General features: G+C 32.6%; 1 protein-coding gene and 1 non-coding gene across 2 annotated transcripts; both read right to left on the bottom strand.

Annotated features, from left to right (window-relative positions):
• Positions 1-5,961: 5,961 nt before the first annotated feature.
• LOC129919198 (uncharacterized) lies at positions 5,962-7,815 on the bottom strand. The gene has a single exon (XM_056000049.1). The coding sequence runs from the start codon at positions 7,813-7,815 to the stop codon at positions 5,962-5,964; it is 1,854 nt and encodes a 617-aa protein (XP_055856024.1).
• Positions 7,816-12,283: 4,468 nt separating this feature from the next.
• Trnah-gug (transfer RNA histidin (anticodon GUG)) lies at positions 12,284-12,355 on the bottom strand. Its single transcript has one exon. It is a non-coding gene; the product is annotated as a tRNA-His (tRNA).
• Positions 12,356-13,109: the final 754 nt, after the last annotated feature.

The raw sequence follows: 13,109 nt of genomic DNA, 5'->3' as shown, positions 1-13,109 counted from the left end.
CAAATGTCTATCGACAAATGTCTATCGACAAATGTCTATCGACAAATGTCTATCCACAAATGTCTATCCACAAATTTCTATCCACAAATGTCTATCCACAAATGTCTATCCACAAATGTCTATCCACAAATGTCTATTCACATATGTCTATCCACAAATGTCTATCCACAAATGTCTATCCACAAATGTCTCACGACAAATGTCTATCCACAAATGTCTATCGACAAATGTCTATCCACAAATGTCTATCCACAAATGTCTCACGACAAATGTCTCATGACAAATGTCTCACGACCAAATGTCTCATGACAAATGTCTATCGACAAATGTCTATCGACAAATGTCTATCCACAAATGTCTATCCACAAATGTCTCACGACAAATGTCTATCCACAAATGTCTATCCACAAATGTCTATCCACAAATGTCTATCCACAAATGTCTATCCACAAATGTCTATTCACATATGTCTATCCACAAATGTCTATCCACAAATGTCTCACGACAAATGTCTATCCACAAATGTCTATCCACAAATGTCTATCCACAAATGTCTATCCACAAATGTCTATCCACAAATGTCTATCCACAAATGTCTATTCACATATGTCTATCCACAAATGTCTATCCACAAATGTCTCACGACAAATGTCTATCCACAAATGTCTATCGACAAATGTCTATCCACAAATGTCTATCCACAAATGTCTCACGACAAATGTCTCATGACAAATGTCTCACGACCAAATGTCTCACGACAAATGTCTATCCACAAATGTCTATCCACAAATGTCTATCCACAAATGTCTCACGACAAATGTCTCATGACAAATGTCTCACGACAAATGTCTCATGACAAATGTCTCACGACCAAATGTCTCATGACAAATGTCTATCGACAAATGTCTATCGACAAATGTCTATCGACAAATGTCTATCCACAAATGTCTATCCACAAATGTCTATCCACAAATGTCTATCCACAAATGTCTATCCACAAATGTCTATCCACAAATGTCTATTCACATATGTCTATCCACAAATGTCTATCCACAAATGTCTCACGACAAATGTCTATCCACAAATGTCTATCCACAAATGTCTATCGACAAATGTCTATCGACAAATGTCTATCCACAAATGTCTATCCACAAATGTCTATCCACAAATGTCTATCCACAAATGTCTATCCACAAATGTCTATCCACAAATGTCTATCCACAAATGTCTATTCACATATGTCTATCCACAAATGTCTATCCACAAATGTCTCACGACAAATGTCTATCCACAAATGTCTATCGACAAATGTCTATCCACAAATGTCTATCCACAAATGTCTCACGACAAATGTCTCATGATAAATGTCTATCGACAAATGTCTCACGACAAATGTCTATCCACAAATGTCTATCCACAAATGTCTATCCACAAATGTCTATCCACAAATGTCTATCCACAAATGTCTATCCACAAATGTCTATCCACAAATGTCTATCCACAAATGTCTATCCACAAATGTCTATCCACAAATGTCTATCGACAAATGTCTATCCACAAATGTCTATCCACAAATGTCTATCCACAAATGTCTATCCACAAATGTCTATCCACAAATGTCTATCCACAAATGTCTAGACAAATGTCTATCCACAAATGTCTCACGACAAATGTCTTATGATAAATGTCTATCGACAAATGTCTATCGACAAATGTCTATCGACAAATGTCTATCCACAAATGTCTATCCACAAATGTCTATCCACAAATGTCTATCCACAAATGTCTATCCAGAAATGTCTATCGACAAATGTCTATCCACAAATGTCTATCGACAAATGTCTATCCACAAATGTCTATACACAAATGTCTATCGACAAATGTCTATCCACAAATGTCTATCCACAAATGTCTATCGACAAATGTCTATGGACAAATGTCTATCCACAAATGTCTATCCACAAATGTCTATCCACAAATGTCTCACGACAAATGTCTCACGACAAATGTCTATTTACAAATGTCTATCCACAAATGTCTATCCACAAATGTCTATCGACAAATGTCTATCCACAAATGTCTATCCACAAATGTCTATCCACAAATGTCTATCCACAAATGTCTCACGACAAATGTCTATCTACAAATGTCTATCCACAAATGTCTATCCACAAATGTCTATCGACAAATGTCTATCCACAAATGTCTATCCACAAATGTCTATCCACAAATGTCTCACGACAAATGTCTCACGACAAATGTCTCACGACAAATGTCTCACGACAAATGTCTCACGACAAATGTCTCACGACAAATGTCTCACGACAAATGTCTATCCACAAATGTCTATCCACAAATGTCTATCCACAAATGTCTATCGACAAATGTCTATCCACAAATGTCTATCCACAAATGTCTATCCACAAATGTCTATCCACAAATGTCTATCGACAAATGTCTATCCACAAATGTCTATCCACAAATGTCTATCGACAAATGTCTATCCACAAATGTCTATCCACAAATGTCTATCGACAAATGTCTATCGACAAATGTCTATCCACAAATGTCTATCCACAAATGTCTCACGACAAATGTCTCATGATAAATGTCTCACGACAAATGTCTCACGACAAATGTCTATCGACAAATGTCTATCCACAAATGTCTATCCACAAATGTCTATCGACAAATGTCTATCCACAAATGTCTATCGACAAATGTCTATCCACAAATGTCTATCCACAAATGTCTATCCACAAATGTCTATCCACAAATGTCTATCCACAAATGTCTCACGACAAATGTCTCATGATAAATGTCTATCGACAAATGTCTCACGACAAATGTCTATCGACAAATGTCTATCCACAAATGTCTATCCACAAATGTCTCACGACAAATGTCTATCCACAAATGTCTATCCACAAATGTCTATCCACAAATGTCTATCCACAAATGTCTATCCACAAATGTCTATCCACAAATGTCTATCCACAAATGTCTATCGACAAATGTCTATCCACAAATGTCTATCCACAAATGTCTATCCACAAATGTCTATCCACAAATGTCTATCCACAAATGTCTCACGACAAATGTCTCACGACAAATGTCTATCCACAAATGTCTATCCACAAATGTCTCACGACAAATGTCTATCGACAAATGTCTATCCACAAATGTCTATCCACAAATGTCTCACGACAAATGTCTCACGACAAATGTCTATCCACAAATGTCTATCCACAAATGTCTATCGACAAATGTCTATCCACAAATGTCTATCCACAAATGTCTATCGACAAATGTCTATCGACAAATGTCTATCCACAAATGTCTATCCACAAATGTCTATCGACAAATGTCTATCCACAAATGTCTATCCACAAATGTCTATCCACAAATGTCTATCCACAAATGTCTATCGACAAATGTCTATCGACAAATGTCTATCGACAAATGTCTATCGACAAATGTCTATCGACAAATGTCTATCGACAAATGTCTATCGACAAATGTCTATCCACAAATGTCTCACGACAAATGTCTCACGACAAATGTCTATCCACAAATGTCTATCCACAAATGTCTATCCACAAATGTCTATCGACAAATGTCTATCCACAAATGTCTATCCACAAATGTCTATCCACAAATGTCTATCGACAAATGTCTATCCACAAATGTCTATCGACAAATGTCTATCCACAAATGTCTATCCACAAATGTCTATCGACAAATGTCTATCCACAAATGGCTATCCACAAATGTCTATCCACAAATGTCTCACGACAAATGTCTCATGATAAATGTCTCACGACAAATGTCTCACGACAAATGTCTATCGACAAATGTCTATCCACAAATGTCTATCCACAAATGTCTCACGACAAATGTCTCACGACAAATGTCTCACGACAAATGTCTATCCACAAATGTCTATCCACAAATGTCTATCCACAAATGTCTCACGACAAATGTCTCACGACAAATGTCTATCCACAAATGTCTATCCACAAATGTCTATCCACTATTGTTTTGACAAAAACAAGAAATTTTGGCATTTACGTCAAATTTTTCATGCAATGCAAGAAAATTTTGAGAATTGTTTTGACGTACGTTATGTTTTTTTTTTGACGTACGTGTAGGTATATGAATAAAAGAAACTTCTGATTTTCATGGCGTATACGGCAAACTCACAAAAATTTAAATATTTTGAAAACTAAACGAATTGCAGATGTCCAATAACATGTATATAAATGACACATTTTAATTATATATCATACTAAAAAATCAAAAAATACTAGCGGTTAGTTCTTTCGCAATTATCTTCCGAAAATTTAATTGCGATTTCCCAAAAATGTAAAAATGGCGTATACGGCACTTCAATACTAGGGCGACGAAATGTCTACTCACAAATGTCTATCCACAAATGTCTATCGACAAATGTCTATCCACAAATGTCTATCTACAAATGTCTATCCCTAAATGTCTATCGACAAATGTCTATCCACAAATGTCTAAGAATAATAGAATTTAAGTTTTTGTTGACAATTTATTTCTGATTTTATTTTTCACAAGGTTTTGACCAGAACTGTTATATAATAAAAATAGTATTTACGTTCCACAACTCAGAAATGCTTGGCTTCAAAAGTCGCTAGAAAAGTCGCTAAAAATAATATAGCGACGTCAAAATATTTTTTGTCGCGGAAGAAGTTGAAATGTCGCTAGAAATGTCGCGACAAAGAATGGCATTTTTTTTCACACATCCCATGAATGAAACAACAAAAATGTAGGTATCTCCTTTGCCATCTGGTTTTTTGCGTCGTATTCTTGTCGTGCATAGAGGTATTTCTTTTCTCTATCTTCTTGTGTGGCTTTCCATTTGGTTTTTGTTTTTTTTTTTTGCTTCACTTTGAGGGAAAAAAGAGTCGAAGAGCAAAAATGTTATTCAAAGCTGTGAAATCATGGCAAAGAGAAGTGCACTAATACATTCAAATTCATTTACATGAGATTTAAGTTGGCTGCTTGGGTAGACCTGCCCTTAACACAATATTACACCTACGTGAAAAATTTTAACTTTTTAACAAAATTTTTTAATGTTTTAGTTAACTTATATTTTAAACAAATTAAATTGTGTGTCTTTGGACACAAAAAATCCCTTGTCGGAAAGTCTCGATTATTAAAGTCCAACTATGAGGTGGAGACAGCGATGCCAACTGAGGCATAATTATGCCTTTTAGGCATAATTTTATTAGCTTAGGCATTGAGGCTTATTTTTTGACAAAAAGGCATAATTTTTTCATTCCACTCTTGATTTATGTTTTAAAATTTTCTTATAATTTTTTGAATATTTTGATAAAAAAAACTTATAATTAATATATTACATATATTTTAAATACAAGTTGTTCGAAATTTTATTTACAGAATTCGTTTTTACCATTTAACTCTTGGTAGTGTTAAATTTTTCGAAGAATTTTGTGCACCTATAAAAAGGTCTAAAACGCTTGCAAATATGCTATTATTTCTTATTGGTGAAAAAAAACTGGTCGCTTATTTCTAAATTGTAAGAAAATTTCTAAGAAATCTAAATTGAGGCATAATTTATTTGAAAAGGCATAATTTTTTTCAAGTGAGGCATAATTTTGAGTGAATGGGTTGGCAACGCTGGGTGGAGATTCAAAAAATTATAACAAAAATATTTTGGCGTCTTTTAAACTTGTGTTATAATGTTTAATAGCCTAATTTCACTTTACTTCTTCAATTTTGAGCTTTTTATTATTCTAGAAGATTTTCAATTTTGTTTAATTAAATGAATAAAATTTATCACAAAAGACGAAAAAAAAAAAAAAATTATCACAAAATTTCCGCAAACAAATGCATCTTTTTCAAATAGCTGTGTACAATAATTATTTTTTTGTGAAATTATTATCAAATACAACTATAGGTAACAATTCATTAAATTTCATGTATTGATTTATTCTGCATCTCTTCGTTCTGAACATAATCTTCCAAGGCCTTAGCCCGTGCCAGGGCTCTACGAATAAAAAAGAACTTTTCATGTAACACTTCTACAATAAAAATCAATGTACTTATCCCAATCAATGACCAATAACCCGCATAAACATGTTTAAAATAATCCAATCGCAGGGGCTGCACCACGACAGTTTGCTCGACCAAAACCTTCGAGAACTTCATCGAAACAGCCATTCGAAATGCCTCTTCATCCCAAAATAAATCCAAACCAGCTTGCATAATAATCAGAATAAACATGTCCATATGCGTGCGAAGGTGCGAATCGAATTGCAACGGAAACATAGTGAAATGCCTGCCAAAACAAATTTTCGAAAGTCGAAAGAAAACCTTTTCCAAACCTCGTTGCTGCTTATTGAGGAAATTCCAACGGTCTTGACGAATGCTATACGCATAGTGTTCATCGAATTTTGCCCGCCGTTGATTAACTTCAATATAAGACACTGGATAGAGAAGTTTTAAGAATGTCTCTCCGTATATAGCCCTCGTTCGAATTGCCTCAAGTTCATAATCTATGACCATTACCCGAAGATTCTCTTTAACTAAATCTGCAACACTATCAATCGGGGGTTGGAACACCATATTTGTGCAGAAACTTGTCAGATAAGTAGAATAAATGCAGGATAAAACGAATCCAAGGAGAAACACCTGCGCAAAAAATAGGAACTGTCTTACAGTTGGCATTGTCATCCTTTCCGCCATATTTGGACTGTACATTAAAATGGCCAGACTCCGAAGAAAAAAGTACTTCTGAGGTGTCTCCGAAGATGGTGGATCAATAAAACGCAACAACAGAGCTATATAAATAACACTTAGCCCTGTCGCAATCCAAGTGGCTCTATCAAAGCTTATAATAACGTAGTCACTCTTTGGAACCTCACTTCGCAGCGGCACCATGATACACCAACGAACCGTTTCCAAAGGATAACTACTTCCAATTTCTTCCAAATCAAACATTGAATATGAATGAACACTTAGCTCCATATTCTGTGTATGGAACTCTCGCAGAATTTTCTCCAAATCCAAATTCGGCTGAAAATTGTAAACAAGCTTAATATTCATATGCTTGGCGAAAAGTTGTATAAGATTTGCATGGCGCCCAACGATTTTCTTCTTTCCATTTTCCTTCAAAATAAACACCCTTGGCACATCTTCCATGTAAAGAATTTCAACTGGATACTGCTTCATATCCTTGGTGTCTGGCATAAAAAGCCTAGTTGGATCAGTCAAACCTGTCCTATTGACCCATTTCAAGACCGGATAAGCATTAAGAGTAAAGATTTGATTTTGTTTGCTTAACTTATCCTGATAAAGTACCAAGGCGTTTGTGAATTGTTTCTCCCAAAGCCAATTTTGAAAAAATCTCAATTGATCCAAAAGAACTGGTTCCCTCAACACCAGCAGTAATTTTGCCAAGTGCATGCCTCGCAATCGGGTAGCGACAATTTTTAGAATTTCCATTGACATGTGATCGGTGAGAACAATGGAAAGTGTTGTATTGGCATCCAATAGGTATCGCAATTCCTGATTTGATGATTCGGTAAAATGCATTTGTGGAATTGGATATTTCTGGAAGAGTTGTTGGGAAATATTCGAAAACAAACTATCCGTAGGTTCGATGTAACGACTCCAAAAAATAGGCAACGTTTTCATGGGATAAGCATCGTATAGTCGCTCAATGATACCGATTACGAATGTACTATTAATAGCTGCAGTTGTAGGTTTTGAAATTGAAAAAGCTAATAGAGCTTGGAGTACAATTGGAATTTGCCACTTCATACTGTCCGCGGTGGACTTTCTGTTTGAAATTTAGCAGGACAATGGATTTATATAGTAGAACTGGCAGAAACTATGTACTGTCGATGATTTGCAAGTTCTCGTTGATGTATGTTTTTTGTATTTTAGTTTTTTGTTTTTGGGTACTGTTGAAGTAATTAACGTGGGCTGGTCTGGCTGAGACTTGAAGGGAATCGATTTACTGTTGGTCTTTTTTTTTTGGTTTATATAGATACAAGTACACTAGGCCAAGGCAATTAGCAACAGTTTTTTTTAGGTGAATAGCTGAACTTTACAAATGAAGTGCCACACAATTTCATCGTGTGGTGTGCTGTATAGGGAATGATTTTTAGAAGTGCGTTTATTTGTTTGGTTTTGTTGGCACAGACGACTTCGAAGTGTCAGAAATATGTTTACCAATTATTACAAGAGGAATGTTTATTTTGGGGAATTAAAGTAATGGTGTTTGGATTTGATATGAATGGAAGATAGCTTTTTGGTGTTGATATTTTTACATGCTTTGCTTATATTTGCAATTAAAATTCTAAAGGTCAGTTGTCAAGTAAGAATTTTTTTGGTTACTAAAGGCACTATGTTTTTGTATTTCCTTAAGGTAAACGGTAGAAGTATTTTATCAAACTATAAACTCTTTTATTCCTCAGTTAAAATATTTTCCGTTTTTGTATATTTTTGTTTTTTTAATTTTTGATAGAAAGCTGTTTAAAATGCACTTTTACAATTTACAATTTTTTTTTTATTTCTAATAGAAAACAATATAAAATGCACGGCTGGGTCGCATGTCCTTGTTCTTATAGTGAAATTTGCTTAGAATATTGATTTTTAGAAATTCATGAAACAATATTTTTAATTTAATTTTATAATAAATTTAATTAAACCAAAACCTATTAACTAAAGAAAACCGTGAGAGCCTTTTTCAAAAAAAAAAAGTTTTTTAAAAATAAAAATTTTCAAGCATTTCTCAAAGTAATTGATATGCATAAAGAAAATAATCAAGCATAAAAACAAAGCTTCTAAACGATTCATTGTTCCTTTTTTTTAAATTATCACTGGCCAACAATTTTCAACTTTTAAACAATTTCCAGAGAGATTTATATCAATATAGATTTGGATTCAGTAAGCTCAAAAATAATACTGGTTTCTTTCTAGCAGCTCTAGTTTTTGAAATATTTAATTTTTCACATTTGTGAAAATATTCATACCTACTCATTTTTAAGTTTTTCTTATTTTGAGGGTTTATTAAAGTTTTCCAGAAAAAAATAATATTAAACTCAATGTTTTTGGGGTCAGTTAACCTAAAAATTACATTCATTTTTTTCTAGGAGCTCTATTTTTTGAAATATTTTAGTTTTCCACATTTTGGGGGTAATTTCGTACTTATTTTAAAGTTATGCTTATTTTAACTGTTTGTTAACATTTTTCAGAAATTTTCTTATCGAACCTAATGCATTTGGGTTCACTAAGCCTAAAAATCACATTGGTTGCTTTCTAGGAGCTCTATTTTTTTTTTAGATATTTTAATTTTTCACATTTTTTTGGTAATTTAATACTATTTTTTTTTAGATTTCATTATTACAAGCGTTTTAAAAGTTTTGTTGGAAAAATTCGTTTCGAATGTAATGTATTTCGGTTTCGTAAGTAAAATAAAAATACAAAAAATTTTTTTCAATAAAAAAAAAAATTAACAAAAAAAAAAAAAATTGTATGAATTTCTATGAATTTTCATGTATGAATAATTTAAAAACTAGAGCTGCTAGAATAAAACTAATGTCATTTTTGGAATCAGCACCCTAAACTTAGTAAGAAATGATAAACAATGGTCTGGAAAATTTTTGTGTGTTGGGCAGTGTTATCTATTATTTTTTTTTATTTTTACAAAATCATCAACTTACCCGACAAACAATTTTGGTTCCATAAAGCTTTACAGATGCAATTGTTGCTTCTGTAAAGCATTATAGAAGCAAAATTGTTAGTAGGGTAGTCGTTCACGGGAAGGTCAAAAATCAAGAAAACGGTTCTATGACAGGTACATTAAAATAAGGGTCAAATGTATGATAAGTAAAATCCATAGAGTCGTTTTTGAGATAATTAAGTTTTTCATTTCTGTAAGGAGGTGCCTTTAATTTTGGCTTAATTTTTTGATTTTTATTAAAAATTACGAATTTCTGTTGTCAGTTTATTTTGTATTCATTACCAACAACCCCAATATGTAGCCGTGATCGTCTAGTGGTAAGGACCCCACGCTGTGAATCCGTTATAATTTAGGGGGATATTTATGTACGAATATAATTTCTTACTTAGTTTTTTTTTTTTTTTTTTTTTTTTTTTGTAATTTTTAAATAGTTTTAAAGTTACAAATTTTATTTTTGGAGAAAATAAGAATAAAAACAAAAAATAAAGAGCTACGTATACTCAAGCTTTCAAGTTTGGAAAACCCTTAAAGGATTAGGCTACTATAATATAGGTCCTGGAAAAAATGCATTTTGTATGATTTTTATTTGCGATATAGGTACTATATATGAAAGTTGAGATAACATTTTTCCACGACATTACGATTTTGCCAAAAAAGTGGGTCCCGGAAGTCCGTCTGTCTGTCTATCTGTCAGTCTGTCTGTCTGTCGGTCTGTCAGTCTGTCTGTATAAGAAGCTACAGCCTAAACGGATAGACCGATTAATGTCAAATTTGGTATGTAGCGTTATTTGGTGAATCTCCAGAGGGGTTTTTGGAATACATTTTTTTGGACCAAAAATAACGGTACTTTTCATATACCGATTTTAGTAAAATTGAAATACAGTAGTCCCTCGATAATGTGAATTACCGATAATGCGAATTTCTCTAAAATGTGAATCACCAAAAATTTTCATTGTCATCTCTGTAATGTGAATTTCGAAAATTTTTAGACTCTATAATGTGAATTTCCTTTGCAAAAGCTTGCATGTTTTTCTCGTTCGTGCACGCAATCTTTGTATAGGTCTGAAAAGTGGATAACTGTTATTTGTCTTGATATTTCTTAAGATATTGAAAGCAGCTGCAGGTCGGAGATTTTTGTGCTAACATTTTACATCTTTTTATACCAAGTTTTTTAACGTTTTTTTACTTGTACTTTATTGATTTTTTTCTTTATTCAGTACAGGCTTAAACTGAGCTAAAAATAACTGTAATATTCATTGGTTTTAAGAATGTTTTAATCAGTTATATGGCAATTGGAAAAAGTTCCAGTAATGTGAATCCCTCTAAAATCCGAAAACGCCTTGTTTTAATTAGTTCACATTATCGAGGGACTACTGTATCTCGAAAACGGCTGCAACGATTTTGTTTAAAAATTCAAATGTTAGTTCGAAGCTAAGGTCTATCTTTTAATGAAAAAATTTTTGTTCTAAAATCATTATTAACGGTACCTGCCATAGAACCTTTTTTTTCAAATACGATTATCTCAGAAACTGCTTATTCGATTTCAACGAAACTTTTTGTGAAGTAGTATTTCTATAATTTAAATATAAACCAAAAATAAAGTTTCCAAAAAAAAAAATAATTTTTGGATTTTTAAAAAAAATTTGAAAATTTTTTTTGAAAAATCAAATTTTCGAAGACGGGACATTTAAATTTTTTGAAATTTTGTTTTTAGATGTTGATTAGTGATTTCTACAAAATGGCATACCAATTTTATTTTAAAACTTTTTTTCCAAAAACTTACACTGGTTAACAAAATTAAACTTTTTTTTTGTTGCCTAAACAAAAATATACTTTTCTGAAGGTTTTCAGTGTGGTAAACTCGAATCCGAAGTAAAAAAAAAAAAATTAATCAGCTCCTGTTTTTGAAATATTATCGTTAGAAAATGCGGGACTTCGGGCCTTATTCTCTTATATAAGGAAAATTGTTTGAGCATATTTAGTAACTGTTTTTAAAAGAACTACTTTCCACCTTTCAAAACCTGTCATTATCTCCTTTATGATATATGAAACCAAACCCACTTACTTCATTTTAAGATATCTCGGGCAATACAAAAGATATTGAAAAGATTTAAACAGATATTGAAAGATGGAAAACTTTCTTATAGAAACAGTTACTAAATATACTTAAACAATTTTCCTTACATAAAAGAATATGGTCCGAAGTACTAAAAAAAAAAAACGTTATTTTATATTTTCTAACGGTTATATCTCAAAAACGGGAGCTGATTAGTTTTTCTGACTTCGGATTCGAGTTCAGCACATCGCAAACCTTTAGAAAAGTGTATTTTTGTTTCGGCAACAAAACCCTAGTAAACCAGTGTTATTAATAAAAAATTAGTTTTTTAAAAAACGGATCTAACGATTTAAAATTTTTTTTTCTAAAAATGCATCTTAATATATCATACTTCTTTTGCAGGGCAATTTGATTTCATTTATCTTATTTGATTTATCTTAATGTTAATAAAATATTGTCTTCACCAAGGGCTTTTCAGTATACTTTGCCGTGACCAGGATTCTAACCTGGGTTACCACGGCCACAACGTGGGGTCCTAACCACTAGACGATCACGGCTGTTGGATAGATGAAAAACGTTAAAGCGTTCCTTTCGTCAATAAAAATAAAACATATTAGGGTATAACGAAAGAAAAAATACATTTACTTTGTAACTTGTGCATTTTAATCATTAAAGCACTGAAACTGACAAGTATATGTCTATCATTGTGTCAATCAGTGCCACATGGCTAGTTCCGCTTTAAAATTCTGCTATCATCAGCCTACCATCAAACAAAATTGAAGTGTAAACACATTTTAAAATGGACTCTACAGCTATTCGTCTGGTTTTTAGTTTTTTTTTGTTTGGAATTTGTGACAAGGTTTCACCTTCAGCTGAACCAATAATCCCTCGCAGTTATTGCAAATTATCTTGCCAAAAGGATAATAATTTCTTAACATTTTACCTTTAAAAAACAGTTACTTTTAAAATTTTATTCCTCCCACTGATTATAGTCGAAAGTTTTATACTTACCTGAGTTTTGAGAACCAAATGAAAAAAAAAAAACTATACAATTTATCCTAGAGATTTAATTGCTTTGTCACCTTTTCGCATTTAACACATTGCATGCTATATTGATTGCGCGAAATTCTCACGAATAATTGAATTATAGGTTCGATTGAAGTACACGAAGACATGAAATTTGCTGGAATACATTTTAGGTATTTGGTCATTTTGTAGAATCTTAACTGTTACTACATATTTGGTTGTCAATTTTTTTAGTATAGGTATGTTCATTTAGGCCAAAGATTGTAATCAAATGGTATAGACTTA

This window comes from Episyrphus balteatus, chromosome 4, assembly GCF_945859705.1.
Source record: "Episyrphus balteatus chromosome 4, idEpiBalt1.1, whole genome shotgun sequence".
Classification (NCBI taxonomy): domain Eukaryota; kingdom Metazoa; phylum Arthropoda; class Insecta; order Diptera; family Syrphidae; genus Episyrphus; species Episyrphus balteatus.
Note: the sequence above shows the minus strand (reverse complement) of the source record. Positions and strands in the feature narration are given on the sequence as shown.

Excerpts from the sequence above, each read along its gene's own strand:
- LOC129919198 (XM_056000049.1), bottom strand. The coding sequence starts at position 7,815 with ATGAAGTGGCAAATTCCAATTGTACTCCAAGCTCTATTAGCTTTTTCA.